This window comes from Falco rusticolus, chromosome W, assembly GCF_015220075.1.
Source record: "Falco rusticolus isolate bFalRus1 chromosome W, bFalRus1.pri, whole genome shotgun sequence".
NCBI lineage: Eukaryota > Metazoa > Chordata > Aves > Falconiformes > Falconidae > Falco > Falco rusticolus.
In genome coordinates, this window is record NC_051209.1 from 20516609 (window position 1) to 20539122 (window position 22514).

The 22514-nt window shown below is 35.1% G+C and overlaps 1 protein-coding gene across 11 annotated transcripts in view; it reads right to left on the minus strand.

Annotated features, from left to right (window-relative positions):
- The window catches only part of LOC119140657 (nipped-B-like protein), a 167618-nt gene that overhangs the window by 57906 nt on the left and 87198 nt on the right, over window positions 1-22514 (minus strand). For 7 of the 11 annotated variants that reach the window (XM_037372160.1, XM_037372158.1, XM_037372154.1 and 4 more), the window contains exons 9-10: window positions 18639-19271; window positions 4184-5743 (exon numbers count right to left, since the gene is read on the minus strand). In XM_037372160.1, the coding sequence (XP_037228057.1) occupies window positions 4184-5743; window positions 18639-19271 (2193 nt within the window). Of the gene's footprint in view, window positions 1-4183; window positions 5744-8180; window positions 8474-8552; window positions 9213-18638; window positions 19272-22514 lie in introns of those variants that run through there. The other 4 variants (XM_037372164.1, XM_037372157.1, XM_037372162.1 and 1 more) reach the window with 4 other exon arrangements.

Genomic DNA, 22514 nt, shown 5'->3' on the forward strand with positions numbered 1-22514 from the left:
AGTAGCTCTGTGCTGCCCAGAAGACTGTGAGAAGCATCAGAAGCTGGTTCACTGAGCCAACACAATGTGAATACAGCTTTTCACCCTGGAATACACCCTTTCTCGTCACTCTTACCTAGAAGATGAGAACCTAATTGATTACTCTGCTTCACAAGTGATACTGTTTCCAGCAGTGCTAGAACTCAAAGATAGACCATCATGTTACACAAATGCCATGGAATTTTACATTGCTACAACCTACCACTGACTACAAATTACAGTTATAGGCTCTGAAAGTCATCTGGAATTAAAAACCAAACACACAAGCATAGAACACAGAAAAACTTAGAAGCATTGTTTTAACTCTACCACACAAAAAGATGATTAAGCAGCAGTAAATTTTTTAGTTGCACCTGTAAAAATATGAAGAGGACCTTTGAAGAAATGGCAAATCTTCACTCAAATTTCAGATCACAGCAGCATAGAACACAGTATATTTAGAAAGACTTGTAGTGAGCAATGAAAGCCTGTGTTTAAAGTTGTGTTGTACAGATAATGAAATCCTATAATAACAATTATACAATGAAGGAGTAGCATTCGGCATTAGATTCTGCAGTGAAATTACCACTACTTTTTTTTTAAACAATAAAGTCTTTTTAGGAGATATTTGAAGACCCAAAAGGTGTTTCTGTGCAAGACTTAAAAAACATGCACTCATTTGTCCTAGAACTAAAATCTGCATTATATGTGTGGTGCTTATTTTGGAAAACCAATTCTTCAAATATATTATAAATGACCTCAGACATCTCCTTAACACAGACAGTTACAGTTTCTCTCATTACTCATATCTGTTTCATACTTTAACAAAGTAAAATTTGTCTTGTTCAGAATGCAGTAACTGTAAAACTGGTAACAGCTCCCATCTCAACATAGCTGATCAGTATAGTTATAAGAAGCAGCAGAGAAGGTATTCACTGAAGCTCTGAAAAAAAGAAAAAAAAAAGGATAGCAAACATGACCTCCTCATAGCAGGCACAGACTCGAAGGGAAAAGCTTCATGGATTCCCTAACAACATACAGTGGCATTAAAACCAGAATAAAAGGCATTCACAGATGTTAGAACCAGAAGAAAAAAGTTTTACAATTCATTCTGACCTGGACAAAAAAGGCCACAAAATTTCACCATAAGATCCCTTAACAAAAATACTATGAAAATAACCTTCCATAAATTTCCTCTGAGCTAGAGTGTATCTTTCAGAAAAATGTTCAAGGATCAGGAGAGAGAAAAACGTTGCTTCTTCTTTGTTAATGCCAAAAGGGACTGTTGGGATGGTTCAATCTTAATTGCATACTATGGCTACCTCGTTCATATAATAGCTTAACAAAATTTCAAACCTATCCATAAAGTTTGATTAAAATGTTATTTTGGGTTTTTTTACAGTACAATGCAAGGCTTATCCACGTGTACAATAAAGGTATGATTTTAAAATTTAAAGTTTACTGAAACAATGTAAAAAGTTGTATAGACTTTCAGTATACATAACATTATTTTTAGCTTAAAACAAGTCAATTTTACTGAGCCCATAATGAATGGGCATTAGTGCCTTAAGACAGAATGACTATCTAAATGGTGTTTTGAACTAGTTGAACTAATCCTATTTTAAACTGGATTTCAGATAAGTCACAGCAATGATGTTGTATGTGACAAACCCAGGACATTTTCTTGGGAGAGGGATGTATGAGAAAGGAAAAGCAAAGGACAAGAAATACAAGGAGGTAAAAGAAGGAAAGATAAAGCAAAATATACTAAGCTACATGGAATAAGAGGGATGCAAGAAGTAGTGGAATAATGATGCTAAAAGGCAACACCAGAAAAGATTTGCTACAATCTATTAAGAAAGATAGGATGAACTAAAAGAATGTTTATAAAAATTACATCTCCTAGTGTATGAAAATGTTTATAACTAAAATTGGCACAGAGTAAAGCAGTGAATGCTATTTCTCTCAATTGGAGTGAGGACACTGTGGAAATGACATGAATATTTTCTATTATTAGTCAGTTGTTGAAAAATAGACTTTTGCTTATAAAGAGATATCTTTATGAATTATGAGCCTTTTAAAATACTGGAGTTCGCCTAACTATTTAGCATAAAATATCCTAGGAGGCAGGTTATCAGGAAGTTGGAGAAAAGGATGTAAAACTAAAAATACACATGAAAAATCCAAAGTTCAAAGACACTTTCTCTGAAACGTGCCTGGATGAACACTCAAAACTTGATTTGTAAGAGAAACATAGTTGCAATGCTATTCTTTCCACAAAACTTATTTCTGGTATTGTTATAAGAATCTTATTCTAGATACAATAGCAAAGAGACTGATATCAGATTCAAACATATTTTTTCTCCTGGAAAATATGTCCCAAGTTATTTTAGAATATGTAAGATACATATGATTTCAGAAAACACAAAATACACAAAAACATTGCAGAAAAGTTATAAACCGACTTTAAAATTAATGCACTGCTTGTGTGACAGCTACTAGAGTCATGCCAATCAGATAAGTGTCATTAAAACCTTTACACGTTACTAAAATATACTATATAAATAACCAAATACAATACAGACTACAAAAAAGTCTACTTCAGAAACATTTTAGAAAGCATACATGCACCGTATATGGCTCTCAGGGCTGTAAAAATTGCTAATTTTCTGCACATAGAATCGTGTGAATTCAAAGGCTATCCTTTTGAGACTAGAGCTGAATTCCATCAGAAAGTTTTCAGCATTCCCTATCAAGGACATAGAAGTTTCATCTGAAATCTTTAGAGTGAGCTGACAGCAAAGATGTCATAATTTTATGTCCTACTCTAGATACCTATTATTGATAGAAATGGAAATTTTGCCTGTTGTGAACCTCAAAAAAGGAGAGGGGAAATGTTCATATTTCCAGGATAAAAAAGGATATTTAACAAGGAGGCTAATAGCTTACAAATAAGCATTAGTCATCCTGAATTAAGTCTTTAAGAGTCAATACAATCAGGTTAGCAGATAGAGAAGAGACAGCACAATAAATTTGTTATACAGATATCAACTCTGTACACATGCACATAAACATAATTATATATTCACAAAGATGATTTCTACATCATTTCTTATTAGATCAGCTTTGTAAGAAAACACTTTAATCTTGATTTCACCAGCAATGACATACCTGGAACTGCATTCATAAATAATCCTGTATACAGCTGAAATCCTCTCCCCTGCCACTTTGTCTATTTTTGAGACATGACAGCTCTATAAACATAACTATGTAAGAAATTTAAATGCTAAACATTAAAAAAGGAACCCTGAACAGTCAGTAACATTGATTTCACAATGTGAAATTATCTACTTCAGTCTGAAACCAAAGAAGCCAAAATTATAGCACCAAGAAAAGCAATTTCTAGAAAAAGCGTTAAATCTGCAGAAGTGACAATCAATCAAATATCAAACCTACAAACTATTCTGAATAATTTCCTGTTCGTATTACTAATTTGAAAATACCAGCCCATTGTTTACCAGTTCATTTCCTCTTTCCACATGGAGACAACAATATCTGAATTCTCCTAAAGACAGAACCTTTTTGTAAGCCTATTGTCACACAGCCTAAAGTGTGGAGGCTTCCCAACAGAGTTGTATTTATAGTGTAAGAGGTAGATGGGACTTTATAACTGCCTTATTTCATCATGTCAAAACATCCCTTGGAAAAAACACATTTCATTTCCAATTAAAAATATAAAAGAATCTTAGGGCTTGTATACATAGTATTTCCCACCACTCCAGCTACAATGATTCATTTACAGTAGTACCAGTCCATATACAGACACACTTAAACCAGTTTGAATCACTCATATAGCAGTTATGTTTAACAAGATAAATTACCAGATTAAACTAATGTAGTTGAAGTACAGCTTAAGACTATTTAAGCATTCCCACATTAGGAACTTGCATTGGAGTAAAATCATTTCAGTTACACTGTAGCAATATTTCCAATAACAACAATCCCATAGACAAGTTTCACTTTATTCCCCAAAATAACCATATAAGGAAACATATAAGCTAACTATTAAACATTTGCATTTAATTTCTAACCACAGGAGTAGCAAATCTAAAAGAACAGGAGCATACAAGATATAATGCAATTAACATTAAAAAAAAAATCTTACCTTTATTAGATTTGGATGACTTGTTCTTGTTAGGTTTAAAACAAGAGACCCTTGATTTCTCTTCTCTATCCTTAATAAATTTCTGCACATCATCCAATGAAAGCTTTTGAAGGACAACTACAGGCTTAGCTCCTTTATTTAGATCTTCAACTAGCCCAATCTTCTCTACTTTGCCCTTCTGTTCACCTTTCAATTCAGTTTTCCTTGACTCCTGAGTGACATTGCCATCTTTATCACGCTTGATTTTTGGAATGACAAAATGTTTCAACGCACCAGATCTTGCCCCCAACAAATAACTGGGAAACTCTGCTTTATTGTCAGCATGTACTTTATTACTGTCTACTTTACTCTTATTACCATCTGTCCTTCGTTCATCCTTGCTGTTGGATGATTTAAACCCAGGTTTATCAGGTCTTGATTTACTAGAGTCTCCTTTACTTTCCTGTTTAATGCGAGGGCTGTCAGGTCTTGATTTCTGATCCCCAGAAGAAAACCTTTCCCTTGATTCACCAGACTCATGTCTATGTTTCCTTTCAAATTTCTCCATTTTTGAACCATCAGATTTAATACCATGTTTAGAATCATGTTCAGTTTTGGTTGAGGATCTCAAATATTCAGGCCTTCTAATCTTGGATGGATCTCCTCTGTATCTCTCCAACTCCTCCCTGTCCTCGGGTCTTTGTTTAAGGCTATCATGGTCACGCCTCAGTGTATCAGAAACTGAACGCCCATCAGGCCTTTGTTTTGTTGGATCAGATCTACTTTCAGATTTTATCCTTGAAGGATCAGATTTCACATCTAGTTTATGCCTAGATATTTCAATTTTCTTATCTGACAATGGCTTACTCAAGTCCCTCCTGTTATCATGTCTATGTTTCAGCATTTCAGGCCTGCCTTCACTCTTCTGTTTTGGTGTTTCAGGCCTGCCTTCACTCTTCTGTTTTGGTGTTTCAGGCCTGCCTTCACTCTTCTGTTTTGGCATTTCTGGCTTCTGCCTTATTTCCTGCTTGCCAGTATTTTGTTTTCCCTCATTTTGTTTCATCTCCATTTGCCTGCTCTCATTTTGTTTTGATTCTGTCTGTCTGTCCTCATTGTGTTTCACTTCCATTTGTCTGCTTTCATGTTTAGCTTCTAGCTGTTTGTTCTCATTGTGTTTACTTTCCAACCGCCTGCTCACATTTTGCTGAAATTCCATTGGTCTGTTTTCATTTTGCTGGATATCTGTCTTTTGACCCTCAAAGTCTGATGTTTTCCTAAAAATCTCAGGATGGTTTTCAGGTTTAAATTTAAGAACTCTAACAGTGTCTTCTTGGGAAACACACACAAACCCATCGTTATATTGCTTAATTTCTTCAGGTTTTTTGATGGTGTCCAAATCCTGAGTTACTGTTGCCTGAGAGTCTGCTCTTCCTGCTTGCTGCAGATCAATACTAACCATCAACGCTGGCCTCGCCCCATTTCCTGTAGAACCTGTCTCCTGAGAAGCTGATCTATTTCCTCCAGTAGCACCTCCAGCCTCCTGTGGTTTGTTTTCTTGTTTTCGCTTCTTCAGAGGCTTATCTGCAAATTAAAAGAGAAAAATCACAAATGCTATATATAAAAACAGGTAAATGTCCAAGCAAAAATGTCCATTGCCCTCCACCCTGACCAATTAATCCTCCTCAGCATGTATGTGCACACACAACAAAACTCACTGAATTTAAAAGAATAGAGCTTCTCTAACTAATACTTTTTAATGTATTCAGACTATCATTCATTGTCAGTCTACCACATGTGCCAATTAATCATTAAAAAATACCCTAAAAAACATATGAAATCAAAGTCCTATTAACATTCCCAAGAGAACCATCTATTAAAGCAGCTGCAATACATAACAACCAGAAAAAAAACCCCACCCAAACCAATTTACACTTGAAGGAAGTTTTGAGGAATACTACTATACAGATTCTCTTCTGCAGATTCAGCCTGCTTCATTATACATGAACTAAGCAAGGATCTGCAATGATTAAGACAAAGGTTCTCCCTTACTTGGTTCAGTGCATCAGTTGAACTTCACACATATTGTAGCCAGGGAACACAGGAACAACAATGATTAAAATAACTCCAACACTCCATGCTTCTATTTGAAACAAGGACTATATAAAGAGTTGGAGTCTATACCATAACACATATATATTAAGTGGGGGGCCACTGCACACTTAAAAGCTTGAGTATTTTCCCTTTGCAACCATAATGCTTTTCATGGATGAAATAAAAGGTTCAGTGATAATTTTATGTAGTGTCAAGAGTCTGCAATAACCCTTTCAGTTTACATTGAAAAAAAGAATCATTAAGAGTAGAATACAGAAAAATAAAAAGTGAGCCAACCACACACCCTGTAATTTGGTAGAATTCATAGAAACAAGAAGCACATGGAAATATCAAAAAGAGTATATTCTATTATTTTAAAATACAACCTATTTATACTGCCAACATGGTACTTTAAAATTAATTTCTGCCATGAAACTCAAAAGCCCTACCTGCACTAAGGCTTATATTCTCATTTCTCAACTACTGTTTTGCAATCTGTCAAAAAAACCCAATTATTTTCTCTGTAATCAGGGAATATGATTTTAAGTCTTAAGTAATAACCAAACACAGGTTGGAAATTCTATTGTAGATATGTCATCAAAACATCTAGACCACAAACGCAATATAAGAAAAATAACTTATTTTGTGCCTAGATTTGTGGTGGTTATCACCAGATGCAATGAGCCAGCTCTCTTTTTGGAAGCAGGGGAAGGGTAAAGGAGGATGCGATCAAGGAAAAGGGAATTAAACTCTAAGGAAAAAAAAAACACCCCAACCTCTCAAGTTGTAAACCAGAATTATAACATATGACTTTCAATTTCTTCTATACTTGTAGAAGATTCTTATACAGAAGAATTAAAACTTTGAAGGATCACCTCCAAAATTAACATTAGAACACAGTAACAAGTAGTAACATGGTCAATTCCAGTGATGTGAACAGATTTGTGCTTTCTTTCCATCATTTTCATTCTCAAATTTATTTGTATATCTCTAACTTCCTAAAACTCCAAAATTATGTACAACATTTAATGGCTAGAAGACAGTCAAGACAGATACCATAAACTTCATGCAGAAACTGGTCAACTGCAAATAAGGAATTTTGAAAAGTTCAACAAAAACCTGTAGGAATGCCTGCCAACTTTATGGTAGACATGTAAAGCAAAATACATTTGCTGAATCAAAGGTGCAGCTTTTTAGCATAGTGATATTTGCTTTTTCTGTACAACTACTATTGTTGGATTCATATGAGAACTTATATAGATTAACTTCCCTACACTACTTATTAAAACAAATGTATTTTTTTTAAACCTTCATGCAGTGACAAAAAATCTTTTTCTCACTGTGACTTAGAGGGCTTTGACCTCACTGAGTTTCACGACAGGTCTTAGGAATGGCCATGAAGTAGAAGCTTCCAGACTGATAGATTTCAAATTTGATATTTTTTTTAAACATATACACTAATAAACATACATACACACACATATCACTACCTTATTGCTCAATTAAAACACTTTAAATTTTGAAACACAAATTGAGAAACTTGTGTTCTTAGGAAAAAGTCAGTCAGCTTTTTAATTTTAACCTAGAAACATCAGTCACACTGGAAAAGTCCTGTAAAGTTCTGATGGTGGATCTAACAGTAGCCTTTAAGACATTACTGTTACCAGTTATCTACCCTATTCCTTTAACTGAGGTTATCTCCTCTAGCAGAAGGGAACACACATTCATATTTCCACAAGTGCATTTCAGTGTGCAGTGCATAAGCTTAAGGCACTAGTGAAGATGGTTTGCATTAACCTACCAGAATGAACAAGTCAGCTAAGAGCCAAACAAATGTTTCCTTCTGCTACCCCTACTATAGGAGCAAGGCCAATGGCCAGGAGCTGTGATGCCTTAAACTGCTGTAGCTGGATCAACCAATACTCACCTTTCAGAGCCCTCGTGCTGAGGGCTCCAAGATTAAAAAACCAAAACAATTCAGGTAGGGTCAATTTTCTCTCTTGAACTTCCATAACTGACCAGGCTCAAAATTGCTGCTCTTCATCATCATCATCCAAAACGTCAAATTGTAAGTTGAGAACATATAAATAGATGATCACATCACAACTTGGGCATATTCCCTCTAAATACGGAGGTTTTGATGCATCTTCTTCATTTCTCTTGACAATCGAGTACTGATATTTTAAAGTAAATTATAGCCACAACCTGTTGACATCTTATCTGAGAAGAAAGGGATGCCTTCAAAGTTTAATTTTCCTAAATGGCAAGGTGATTCCAGATGGAGTTACAGATTACTCACAGATTTCTTCATATTTCCAGTGCCTCTTGATGGCAATCCACAGAACTAGACTTGATCTTTACTGGTTTACCTCTATGAGATTTCTGGATCTAGGACAAAAAAAGCTGGCCCAAGTATATGAAAATATCAGGTTGAACTAGGGCATTAAAGGTAGGATGAGTACACAGTACCACTATCTTCATCGAGTGTAATGGAAAAACTCCACTGAATAAGTACAAAAAATTTTTAGGTTGGCATCATAGCTGCAGAAATATGAAAGGTGAAAGACACCATTGGGCTTCAAGGGCTTTAACAAATCTTGAACTCACTTTGAACTAGATGAGAATAATCAATAGAGTATCAGACAAGTGAGGAAAGAGTAATTAACCTCTGATTACAGATGTCTTGGGTCTTCTCTTTTACAATCAAATATATGCAAGTTTGCATAAAACTGCCTTGTTAAGGCACGAGTCCCAAGACCCCTTAGAGTCTTAACGAACAGATGAACTTAGGAACTTTTACAATATCCATTCAAATCTTTCAAGGCACCAGTATCCAAGCTTCGTCCACTTCATTCCATAGATAGTAGAATTTCTTTTTATTATCAGGATATAGAACTTTGTCAAAATATCAGACTAATATTTTTCTTTCAAATCCTGCAGAATTAGGTTCAAAGCTTGCCACAGTTCTGAACAGGTAGGCTCACAAGCTCTTGAGACCAATAAAGCGTGATCAGGATCTTTTTGTTTCACTCTCTGTAACAGTTTTCGTAATAAAAAGGAATATTTAGTAAGCCACAGAAGAGCTTTCTGACTGTATTAGAGATCAGGTATCCAAGTTTGTTGTTTTCAGTTTCTTTTCTTTGTAGAAACATTATTCACTCCTCCTTCTCCCCCCCCCCCCCCCCCCCAAGAATGTAGATATATCCAAAACATATCTACATTTTGTTCAATTCCTTGAACAAATTTATGACAGTTCAGGGTACCATCTGATCCCAGTTATTCTCCTATGTATGCATTCTTTTGGCTTGGCAAATCTTCATGGATATTCTCTTTACATTGCAACATGCTCACCAAAAGGCAGTACCTTGGTACTCAAAGCAAGATCATAAGCTACCTTATTCTAAAAAATAGCAGAGATGTTCTGTCAAATTAAATGGGTCACTGTGGCACAAGAAAGAAAATATTACAGGAACCACAAGTTTGAAATGGAAATAAAGGTTAGCTGGATTTCCAAGCAGTTGTGTCTCACCTGTCCTGTTATGAACAGTATTCCTGGAGACAGGTTGTGGCCTTCATCTTTGGAAATATCTGTGTGTCAAAACAATGAGTACTTTCAGATTTAGAAATTAATTACCACAGAACCTTTGTGCAAAAACACATTGCACTGGAATAACCACAGATACCTTCAAAAACATTTCTGCTGAAACTGCAAGTCAATCGTGATTTGAAGAATATCCCTCCTGAAAACGGATATACTTGGAAGTTGAGTAAGTATTAGGGACAGCAGCTGGATGAGGGGAGCTGTATTAAAGAAGTATCTTCGTTCTTCCATTAAATCTGAAATCTTTCCAAAGCAGCAGCCAGAACACCACTAGTGCTGAAGTCTCCGATGTTACTGCTTTCTTGCAAACCCGATGATTGTCTCAAGTCCCAGATTAAACTCTTAAATTAAAACTCTTAAACTCTTAAAACCTATTAAATGAGTATAATAGGATGATAGCCTAAAACCTTCTAGAACTGCCTGTCCTAGCAAACTGAAACGGGCCTTTTGTAAATACCTGTGAAAAGGTAACAAGTCTAAGAACCACATGCATGGTTGCTGAGCTGTTTTAGCAAAATGGTAATACTCAACTCTATTAGCACTGTTTGACAGACTTTAAAATCCAGAGATTTCTGAATAATCTTGAATGATCTCGAAGACGCAACAGATAAATTACCATTTTCCCATTTTCACTTTGTAAGGGATTCAGTTGGAGACCTCATATCCAAGATGGCTAAATGTGAATGTACTGCTGTTCAGAACCACAAAAAAGATTGACCCCCTAATGCTTAATTCTGGATGAACCATTTTGATGACTCCAGTACAAACTTTCATTTTAAAGCACAACAATTAAGAGTTTAATATTTTAAAGCTCTAACACTCTTCAGAGATTATTGGGATATGCCTCTACACATTTGAAATATTGCTTGTTTGCATTATTTAAATCAGCAATGAATAAATCTATACCAAATATACCAGTCCTAAGCAGTTATTACTTATTGTCAAACCTTCCATTTTTGAACATCAAAGACAAGTCAGCCAGAGGCTAATTACAAGCTTATCTTATTTAAGCTATCAGTCAAGACTAGAAATTTTCAACAAATAACACTTAACCATACGCCTAAATAACAAATCTGTTTACTGACAACTGTTTTCTTTTCCTAGTTATTTTTCACAGATCTCTTCAAAGCTGTCCCAATCACCCTGCCCCCCCCCCCCAACCGTGTTGTGTAGACCACAAGAATCTAACCCAATCAATATAAACTGGATACAAGGAAGATTTAAAATTACTTTAACGGTACTGATGGGTGACCTATCAATGAAATGAGGGCAAACATCCATTCTTATCTTTCTACTCTTTTGCGAACGTTCAGCATTACTGGCCATGGGAGTTTGCTCTCACCTGACCTCCCCCCAAAACCATATTTCAATAAGCAAAGAATTAAACAACCAAAGAGATCCCTTCCTATCAGTAGAAGAGATTCCCACAGCACTAGCTCCTCCCCTTGAAGGAGAGACTCAGGAAACAAAAGTAAAAATTTTAGTCTCACTGCATGCTCCCTTACAGAAGAAACTAAGTACAGTCAAGATCCTGATATAAGAAGCTTTATAGAACAGAAAATAATTCCAAAGGCTCCAAAGTAGAGACCAGAGGGTTTCCAGCTGCTGCAGTTCAGAGGAAGGCATTGCTGCGAATCTGAACAGTAACAGCTGCTGATTTTTAGCAATCTGTCAAGAGACTTTATCAAACTTCTGGTCACTATGCAAAAAAGAAAGCTCATCAGGAGGGATGTCCAAACTCATTCAGGAAAAATAAAACAACCAACAAAACCAAAAAGACTACAGGAGTCTCTGACATGCCTTAGGGTGTAGCAGAACTCAGAATCTTCATTTTGGTAAAGTTCTGCTTGCTTTCTTAAACAACGTAATCAGCATAACTGGAGAATGAAATATGATCTTACAAATTTTTCTATTTAAGGACGTTTGATAACTCATTATTCCCTGTCAACTACAGTAATACAAAAGAAATATTACACTAGAAAATAACAAGAATTTAACTACAGCAAATTATAATCAAGCATCTCTACTTGTTTAGATACTGGAAGCTGTAATTTAACCTCCATGATTTTAATATTGCTTTTACAAACAATATGATTTCAATTTATTTACAAGATAGATTCTTCTGACACAAATTCTGGGTTTTAACCACGATTGCTTTGTGAAGAATTATAGTTTTGTAAACTCAATTGTTAAAAATCTGAGCAAAACCTGAAATGCAATTACTTTTGAAATACACAGTGCAGCACTTAATTTCACAAGAAAAATGCAACACTAACAGTAGACAATGAAAATTATTTTATGTATCACAGATGAACGTATCAGATTAGTTTCAAAGTCATTTGTAGGAAAAACAAACTTTAGAAATAAGCAAATGACTTAGAAATTTATTGGTGAACACTTTTAACCTCCCTTCCAGGCATTGATTTCATTCTGACATCATATCTTGCATTCAAAAAATATCTTCAATTAACTAGATCCAGTAATGTTTATACGGGATGATAATAAAAAATCTGTGCCATCTTAGGTTGATGTTGGAGTGAACTTATGACTGTGAGCTATAGAAATGTCAGGCTTAAACTGTTAATAAGCTTTATTATACATGCTGTCTCTTTATCAAGTTTTAAATTCATTATAGAGAAGTGGCTTTCCCAGAGCAAAATAAAGTCATTACTGGTTAAGTAATGTAAATCCTCCCATCCATTTAACAGGCACAATCAACGGTATACGCTACATGCAAATTATATTTAATTTTCTAATCTTAGTTTACACAACAGCTAAAACCAAAATACACTTCTTCCCAGACTTCTGGATTTCAGTTTTCTACACCTGCTTACACGAGCAGGTTTCTGCACTACTCTATGTAAAGCACAAGCTGGGATAAATGTGGGAATTTGCCTTCATGTTACACAAGAGCACCAAAAGAAAGTAAACACCATTAAAAATACGTCTACTTTTTTTAAAAAAAATTTCACTCAATCGGTATTTTATTCTTTAAAAAAATATAAAAGAAACTATTTTTTCCTAGATAGATGGAAACATTGCAACACTATTGCAATTTCTCTAGGTAGAAGAATTTCTTCCCCTTTTCTTATAACACATCTGAACACATAAAAAAAAAAAAATCTATAGGAACTAGACCTTGCAAATCTGCTTTTTCTTGGGAAAGCTATGTAAGGTGCCAGTTTCATCCATTACATAACACTAAAACATGCAGACCTAATGAAATTTTGTACACACAAAATACACCATACCTGAATTTACACACTGTCCTACTACATAGATACACAATAATTTATATTTTACAGTGTCTCATTTTGTCTTCTGGTATTAGTGACTGCAATCTCTTGCAAGATTACTATACAAATGACTACACTCATATTTCCATTTTTAAATAAATAAAACCCCTATAACATATTTGGAAATGAATGGTAATATACTGGTCATAATTACACATTCTCTCATTTAATTCATTGGCTACATAAAATTAGATGTAAGCAAACTATTAATTCTTAATAGTGTTGTTCTGTTAGTCTCCTCTCTGGGAGACGGGTAATGGGGAGAAAGGGAGAGGAGCTGGATAAGAACATAAAAGGTAAGATAAAAAGTTTACTTACCTATAACTGTAGTTTTGACTTTTGCTCCAGCAGATTCACACTCGGGATGTGTGTGTCTGCTGCTATGGGCTTGGAATGAACTAAAAAAGGAAGCCCACAACAGGCATCCAAATGCCCCCTAACTAATCCAATTATTGGAAATAAAGTTATTACAGCTTCACTTCTTCCCAATTCAAAGAATCTACAGTAAGATTCCAAAGTGGGTAAAAATGGATCCTCAAAGGTAAAATATATAGGGTAAAAAAACCACAGAAATGAGTAGGTTTTTTCTCATTTAAAAAATGCTTCTAATGCTTTTAAGTTTGAAAAAAAATATTATCTTTCCAATTAAATGGTCAGCGATTAATGATTTCATGACTCTTCTCTCAAACTCCAGAGAACAGTGCCTTTTACAAGTAAAAGCAGAACTCCTTAATCTGTTAAGACAGCTTCATTACATAAAAGTGTCTTTGAAGTATCCTAAAATCTAACAGTGAACACACAATACTATGTATGGAAAAGCTCAAATTAAAGTTTAGCAAATCTGAATAACATAAATAACTAAAGCAATTTGAAAAAGAGTCTCTGAAAAAAGATGGGTTGCTTTCTGTTTTTTCAAGTAGTTTTCAAGGTTATCTTCCCTTTTCCCCTTTCTAGAAGACTTGGAGCTCCTTTTTACATTAATACCTTAAATATTTTTGATTCACAGTATTTGGGGTTTTTAGAAAAGCGTGAAAGATCTTGAGGTAGAAACCTTGAACCTGAAAATTAATTCAGTAGCACGTCTAAATCTTGATGAACAAGAAGAACTTAATGTAATTTCTGGGAAAGGTTTAGACTGAAAGTGACTGACTAGCTTTGAACTACTTGACTATAAACAAAAATAACTCACTTGTATCTGAACAGTGGCAAAGCATGAGTTAATACAAAGAACTGAGGTTAGCAAAATGAACTTTCTCCCTCAACACCTCCCCCCTGCAAGGAAAAAAAGATTCCCGAGAACAACAGAAATTCCTGGGACATAATTTTCTAAAACTCCACAGGATTTCCTGTACTTTCTTGGAGTAGTCAACTTCAGAATGTGAACTAAGCACAGCTCCAGTTAAGTGAACAAAATAGGTTCAGAATATGGGCCTCTGCTTGTTTTGAAAGCATTCAAGAGCACCAAGTAGTACAGAAAATGAGACTACTGACAGTGATTAGAGGAAAGTGTGCGTGAAGCTTCATTATTTCTAATTTCTTTAGAAAGGTATTCTGATGTACCTAAGCAGAGGATGGTTCACTTGTTGACTGTTGTGAAAAAAGATAATCCCTTTCTGTATTAACCCTTCCAAATCACTTTTTTTCAACTCAATCTGAGTACTGATAAACAATAGCTTGATCTGTGATATTACACATCCTTTCAAAAGAGAAGATATGATCTAGTATTGATTGACAACTTGTATCTGATGAGGGTATAGAGGCCATTATGAGGGAGGTTATGGGAACTGAAAACTTGAGGCTTGTCATGTTCCATGGACTTATTTGTTTGTTCTAAAGCTATTAAACATTAACAGATGTATTAGAATGTAACTTTTGGTGCAGAGTGCCTAGATCTCCAAAATCTCCAATTATTCCTTTCACTAACAGATACAGACAAATTACTTGCAAAATTAATCAATACAGAGAGACTTCCGTGATGGAAAAAGTAGAAGAGGAAACGGACTCTTGCCCTTCCACACAGAGGACAAGGACAAAACCAAGTTTTACAAATTTTACATATCTCTATCATGATGAAAAGACCATATAATCCACTTAATCAAAGATCCAAATAGACCAAAAAGAATTATAAAAACAGAGCTCTGAAAAGCACTTAGATATCAAGGTAAAAGGTCTGTATTATAACATTTCTCCTTATGCATATCTGATATATATTAGGTCAATTCTACCAGATTTGCATTAATGACTTTTGCACTAAGAATTCCTTTTTCAGAAAGCTAAAGCATGACAATCAGGTTTCAGAAAGATACACTGCTTTTCAAAGGCAGTGGCACTTCTGCAAAACCCTGTGTTAGTTCCACCTGTGGAATGAAGACTGCCTCCTACTGTGAGAGACTTTGTTTGGTGGAAGCTAAATATTTTAAGAGTTTTGTTAGAATTCGGAATTTATTACAGAAAGTACTATAATTTCCAAAGGACTCTAATCTTCATTTCCACCTGTACCAAACATTATAAAAGGACCTCAGCATTAAAAAAAAAAAAAAAAAAAAAAGACCTTAGCATTGCCTTAGGCAAGTGTAGTAGTTGGGTAATTTTTAGCAAGAATCTCCCAAAAAACATTGCCTCTCCTCTGTAATAAACATTTCCACCACATTACTGGTTCCGATCCTCAGAAAGAACAAGTCATATCTATTCAAAGCCTTACTGTTAAAAAAGAAGCATCTGAAAACCTCTGATGAAGCATAGTACTGTAGATATTTCATGTCTAAAAAAAAGACAAAATGGACCACTAATCTTCTAGCAAAACCTGAGAACACAATTCTACTCAAAGTAATTTATGGAATACAACAATGCATGCCTATGCAGAAAGTGTAGTGTGACTGTAATATTTATTCCCATGCCTCAATTACAAAAGCAGCAAAGATGCTTTCATGCAGATTTTAGCATGTGCTAGCATCTAGAGCAGGGGTCCTCAAACTTTTTAACCAGGGGGCCGGCGCGGATGAAGGGGCAGACAGTCATCTACGGCTGCTTGGTTTCCCCCCCAACCCCTGGCGGGGGGGTTCTGTAAATACCGGGGGCTGGACTGAGGACCCTGGGGGGCTGTATCCAGCCCACGGGCCGTAGTTTGAGGACCCCTGGTCTAGTGTAAGATCTCTAGAGGGACACACGCTATGCACAGCATCAGCTAGCACTATAGGTCCTGTTCTAATTAGACCAAGTACATGCTACAATCACACTATTTTCTTGACATAATGTGATCTGAAGTTACAGTATATGTACTAAAATGCACAAATGCCAGGCTTTTGCATAAATACAGTAAGCAACTTCACAAAAATGAATTACATATTTAGGAGTTACTGAATATATTTCTAACAGACATATTGCCATAGGAACAATAAAGGAAGTTTCCCCCCCGCAGTCACACCAAACCAAACAGCTATAACTAGAACAATCCCAGATTTTATCAACTTGTAGACACAGTACAAACTTACAAGCAATGGCAAAAACATTACCAAAAAATAAGAACCATATTTCTCCAAGGTAATAGCTTTTCAGGAAATCTGTCCCAAGACTACTAAAAAGCCTTCTTACTCAATACTATTAATTCATGGGTGAAACCTCAGCAGCTAAAGTGAAAAGAGCTGCCACCTAGCACAGGGGCAACTTACCACCAGTGAATAAATGTTGATCATTTGCCCCAACAGAAGGCAGTAACTCTTGTACCTGATCCATAGCAACTGCAGAAACTCAGGAAGAACCGAGACATGGCAGAGGATGCAGGTAGAAGGGAAGCATAATGTTGGAAACCTTATTTGGCAAGATGGTTATTCAGCAGTAGTGAAAGGGAGAAATCACATTCTATAAAAATCACTCCTTTCCCCAAAAGAAACAAATCAGAGTGTGCCTATGGCTATATAATTATGGTAAATAAACTTCAAAACTAATGTTCAACATATCCTGAAAGCCAAAACAAAAGAGAAAATGTTTTAGTCTTGCTCCAAGTGTTTGAAGGGTGCTGTGTACCATCAAAAATACACTGCATTTTTTGAGATGCTTCTCAGCTAAATTGTGCTGGAGAATCTACTCAAAGTATGGGGATACAAGAGTAGCTTTTTAAGTAGTAGGAGACAAACCACAAGCTCTCCATAAATAAATTTAAAATTAGTGGAAGAGATGTAAACAAAGTAACAAATTCCACCATTTCATTATATTAAAATAAAAGGCAGTAGAGATCTCTTTTGAGGTGAGTACCCATTTTCTCTGTATATTCACAATGTTTTCTAACAAGACTTTAGTTAGTTACCAAATAAGAAATACCTAAAAAGTTAATCCTTTTAGTAATCGTAACAAGAATATTTACACACACAAACACAACAATCTTTCTTGCCATCTTTAAAACAGAAAAGAAATAATCTTTGAATAGGGAGAAAACCTGTACTCTCTCTGCTGGTTAAAGATCCAAGCCATATGTAAATTCAGTTGCCTCTACGCAAGTATGTCCAAAATTGACCATTTTTGCTTATGAACTTCCAAAATCAGAATCTGTGCCATTTTCCACTCTGCAAGATTTTTCTTGGGGGTATCTAATTAATTAGCATTATACTATAAAAGACTTTTTTTCCTCAGAAGTTAAAAACCGCAGAGGAAGCTTCTGAGAAACACTTACACATATCACTATCTACTTTATAAACCACATCTTATCTTCAAGATTTACATGTGGGTTTTGCATCCACTTTTGATATTTCTGAAGCCTAAGACCTTCAAACTAGTTAAAAGGACAAGAAAAAAAAAAAAAAAGAAAAACCAAAAAGAGGACAGATTCAATGAAAACAGTTAAGATAACCAGTACAGCTACTGAAGAGCAAACATTTCAGAGTCTCATCTGGTTCTGTGCTAGAGACCATATAGATATATGGCAGTTCTCTAAAACCTTGTAATGACTACATAATAATGAATATCCAGTTGAACAAACATTGGAGAGAACATAGTAGTATATATTACTCAATCATTACAGAGCCTTTAAAAGAATAGATGTGATTTTAGCCTAACACCACCTTCACATTAGTTTCAAATTGGGATATGAATAGAAATGGCATAAAAGAGTTTTCCTGTACATTTTTAAAATTAGGCAACATAGATAATTAATTAATAATTCAACTATCAAAACTTAGTACAAATTTTTACTTATGGCACTGCTACTACTCAAAATAAGAGTAGTTTAAAAAGAATTTTGAAACATAAGAACTTCAGTTTCTATCCATTAAGATCTCAAATAAAGAATATCAAATATTAAAAATAGGCATATATGAGACATTGCAATTCATTGTTGGAGAGAAATGGAGATGAATGTCATCAAATCACCTACACTGAGTAAACAGAATTGAACTATGTGATAACGACAGAAAGGTTTTTATATATATATATGGTTTATATGCATAAATATATTTATATAATATACATAGTGTATACACACACACAATTCTTTTACCTTTGTCTTGCACTTCTTTTGAAAATCGCTCCCTTTCAATAGCTGATTCACGCTCTATCCGCTCAATTTCAGCCAATGCATCCAATTCTACTTCATCATATGATGTTATAGTTCCTTGTTGCGAAACCTGTTGCTGTGTCTGTACCACAGGAGTTTGATGTTGTTTTGCAGCAACTGAAGTGTTCTGTTGTAAAACAGGCACTTGTTGTGCCTGAAGGAAAGCTGTCTGTTCGTGCTGCGGCAAACACTGAGCAGCGTTTAGTGGGTGGTTAACATCCTGTGGAGTAACGGGTGTTTTAGAAGACTGTCCTGGGTACTGCACATTAAAAGGAATATCACCCTCTGACACACTGCTGTTTTCCAAACCAGAAAGCATATCATCCTGCTGGTCCATATCCGAAGATCTTACACGAGAGAGTCTTAATGTAAGCTTAGTGGAGTCCTTGGAAGGAGAACTAATGATATCATACATTGCAGCTTTTTCAGTCTGGTCTTTTTCATCCTTGCCTAACTTCATTTTCTTTTGTTTCTTTTGCTTTCTTTCTGGAGAATCTAACAATATGTCTGGGGGAACATCTCTAGGTGATGAATAAGGTGGAGGCTGAGATTGTTGGATTAAAGGTTGTCTTGATCCTAGAATAATAATTCAGAAAAACTGAACAGTTATGTTGTTCCATGTTTATATAAAAATACACTAAATATAACCTACGTAATTTTAATATGTATTTGTATATTTATCTGAGTTCACAGAAGGTCTAAGTGAGATCGGTAGGAAGCACATCATTCCTAGATCAAGCTGTAATCCAGACAGTTGCAGAGTACTAGGAATTTTAGCTGTCCACTGCAGGTAAAGAAGGGATCATTTTAGAGAAAACAAAACCCCCACAACTAACAAAATAAAAAAATAAAAATAGTACCTGCAGGTTCAGAATATCAACTATTAGAAAATAGTCAATGAAAGCAAGTTGACTACAGAAAAAGGAAATATAAAAAAGATTCTTAATAAGGTCATGATGAAGACTTAATCATCAGTGTATAGGCATTAGCCATTTTAGCCACATATTTTTAAGTAATTAAAAATACATATATATTAAAAAAATCAAAACATACACAACCTCCTCAACTTTGATTCTGACAGTTCATTTTCAACTTTTTTTTATTTATAAACTCATTCCAACCTCCCCCACTCATTGCTATCTAAAAACCACCAATTGTCCTAGAGCATTTTTCTATCACTCTGTCTTATCTCCCCTCTTTTTTTTTTTCTTTTTTTAAACATATTAATTTTTACTTCTACATGCACCCATTTCAGGCTCTGAGTATATCTAGAGAAATTTTTAAAAGAGAACATTTTTTATTTAAAACATTCTCCAATTAATCACATGAATGTTTTTGTTCCTCAAATTAAACCAGCTCCCCATAACTGTTAGCCCAGAAAAGCTTTGAAAAACAGAGCTTTTCAACCGGTCCCAATTATAATTTTGAGCTATAATTTTTGGCTTAAAAAGACATACTGGTGTGTGGAAAAAAATAATAATGATAAAAAAAGCCTACTGGCTGGACCAATAGTGCCAACCTCCTCTTGTTCAAAGCAAACATTTATCTGATCCCATTCATCCACTGGGGAATACTGATCTTCAGAAAGCAGTGACTGAGATTATTATTAGTCATTCTGTTTTAGGTCATCATAGGTCAATACTTCTAACAACACTCAAAACCTAACTGGAATACAAGTCCCCATGTGCTTCATTCAAGATACACCACTAAACAAGAAAGCAGCTTTATTCTGAAGCTTAAATTTCTATCAGATATTTTAAGAAATATTAAGAATCATTAAGCAATATACTGACCTGTAGATGAAACAAAGAATGGATACTTCTAGTAAAACTTCAACTCAAATGAAATGTGTGCCTTTACTGATGACTACTTTGCACAGACTACTTATTTTCTTTCCCTAGTTCATTCTGTGAGAAATCCTATAATCCCTGTATGTAGAGCAGGGTATAAAATGGGTTTATCTTACCCTTTCTTGACCATCAGCAACAACTCCATCCATATTCTGCCAATAAAATCCACAAGGTTGGGAAGCCCTGTTTTGACTCATCCTGATTCTCAAGATCTTTTCACTATTCCATTTCCTCCCCTCAAATTAGATACCACGCTCAATCACTAGTACTGAAGACCCGGCCATACCCTATAAAGATTTCTCACATGCCTTCTACCAGAGGTTCCTATAACTGCGATATCCCCTCTACACACGCTAATTTCTCCTAATAACTATCTTTAGACAATAATTTATAAGACTGTCTCAGTGTAATGCATAGCAAAAACTGTTAGCTACTAATTTATTTTAAGGAAATGACTACCACTCACTGGAAATACAGTCTGCATTTTTATTTCTACAAATATTAGAGGCAGCTCAAAACTTTTCAAAGAGATCTTACTGACATTTTCGTCTTGAATTATCTCTTAACTGCATACTTCTTAAGTTGCAACAATAGAATATTTAATGTTTTTCACAGTTGCGCTTCAAATAGAGGGAAGAGATTTGATTCTCCCTTGTCCTAAACTTTTAAGTAAATTTGACAAAATTGTTCTGATTTGTATTCATTCGGTATTTCTCATGCTGAAAAATAACACTGCAGCAACAGATAAGGTGGGTTTTTTTTATCTTTGGGTAAACTGGAGGAAGTCAGAAGGATTTCAGCTCATTCCATTGAACGTACTTAGAGCCCAGTAAAAGAAAAAACAAAAGTTAAGATTTCCTCCTCAGCAGCAGCACCACAAATAGCTATTTGAAAGTATGTTCCTCCTGAAAGGAGTTGATAATAAGGCCTATAAGTTGCATTTTAAGAGTACATGTTCTGGCAATAACTTCACATATTTTCAAGATGTCTAATGATGGCTAAGCCTCTGGCAACAAAGGGGCTTAGAAGCTACAATACCTATACACTGAGGTGAAAAGAAATTGAAAAAGATGAAGCATCCTGTAACAGTTTAATTCTACCACAGACATTAACAGTTTTGAACAGGTATCCCACACTGAACATGTACCATGTTCTGCTGGATGCTTAGACTTCAGACATAACATCACCCATTATACAGAGAGAGTTGTGCCTATTACTGTTGAAGTCAGTCTGGAATATTTCCTATGGGAAAAGGCTTGAGCCTTGAGAACAAAGCTCTTACAAGACTTGCTGATAACAGAAAAAATGTTTTTTATGGAAAGAATACACAGACAGACAAAACATGATCTGTTTGCTTAACTAGTCAAGATTCCAAGGTTGAAAAGTTTTGTTCTACAAAATGCTGTCAATATAGTAAATCATACAGTGATCTTCAGAAATTATCTTTGGGAATGAACTGAATTTCAGAATACTCTTTTAGAACAGAGAAATATGTAGACAGATTTTGAGTCTAAATCTAGAACTGTGCGGTAATTCAGGAAAAAATAACTGACTTTCTGTAGTTGATCTTCCACAGTATCAGTAAAATAACTGTCCAAACTCTTTGTATGGCAGGGATATGTAAAACTTGTGAGATAAAAAGTGATTCTCTACTGATTTGAGAAGGTCATTGTATCATTACTGAACAGGAAACACTGATGATCATCCAGATAATGCCAAATGTAGTCACGATGCAGGTAACATCATAGGAAATAAGGCCTCTACAGAGAACAAACACACCCATTAACAAGACCTCCACAATCTTTCATTAACAGTCATCCTGACCACCTATGATAATCCTGGAACTAGTTCTCTATACCAATTAGTTTTCCTACTGATTCCTAATAGTAGATGGCACTGAGTACAGAAGTTTTATCAACTGCTGTAGCAATTCTTAAACATTATTTTTTCTGTAACTCTTGACTGATTT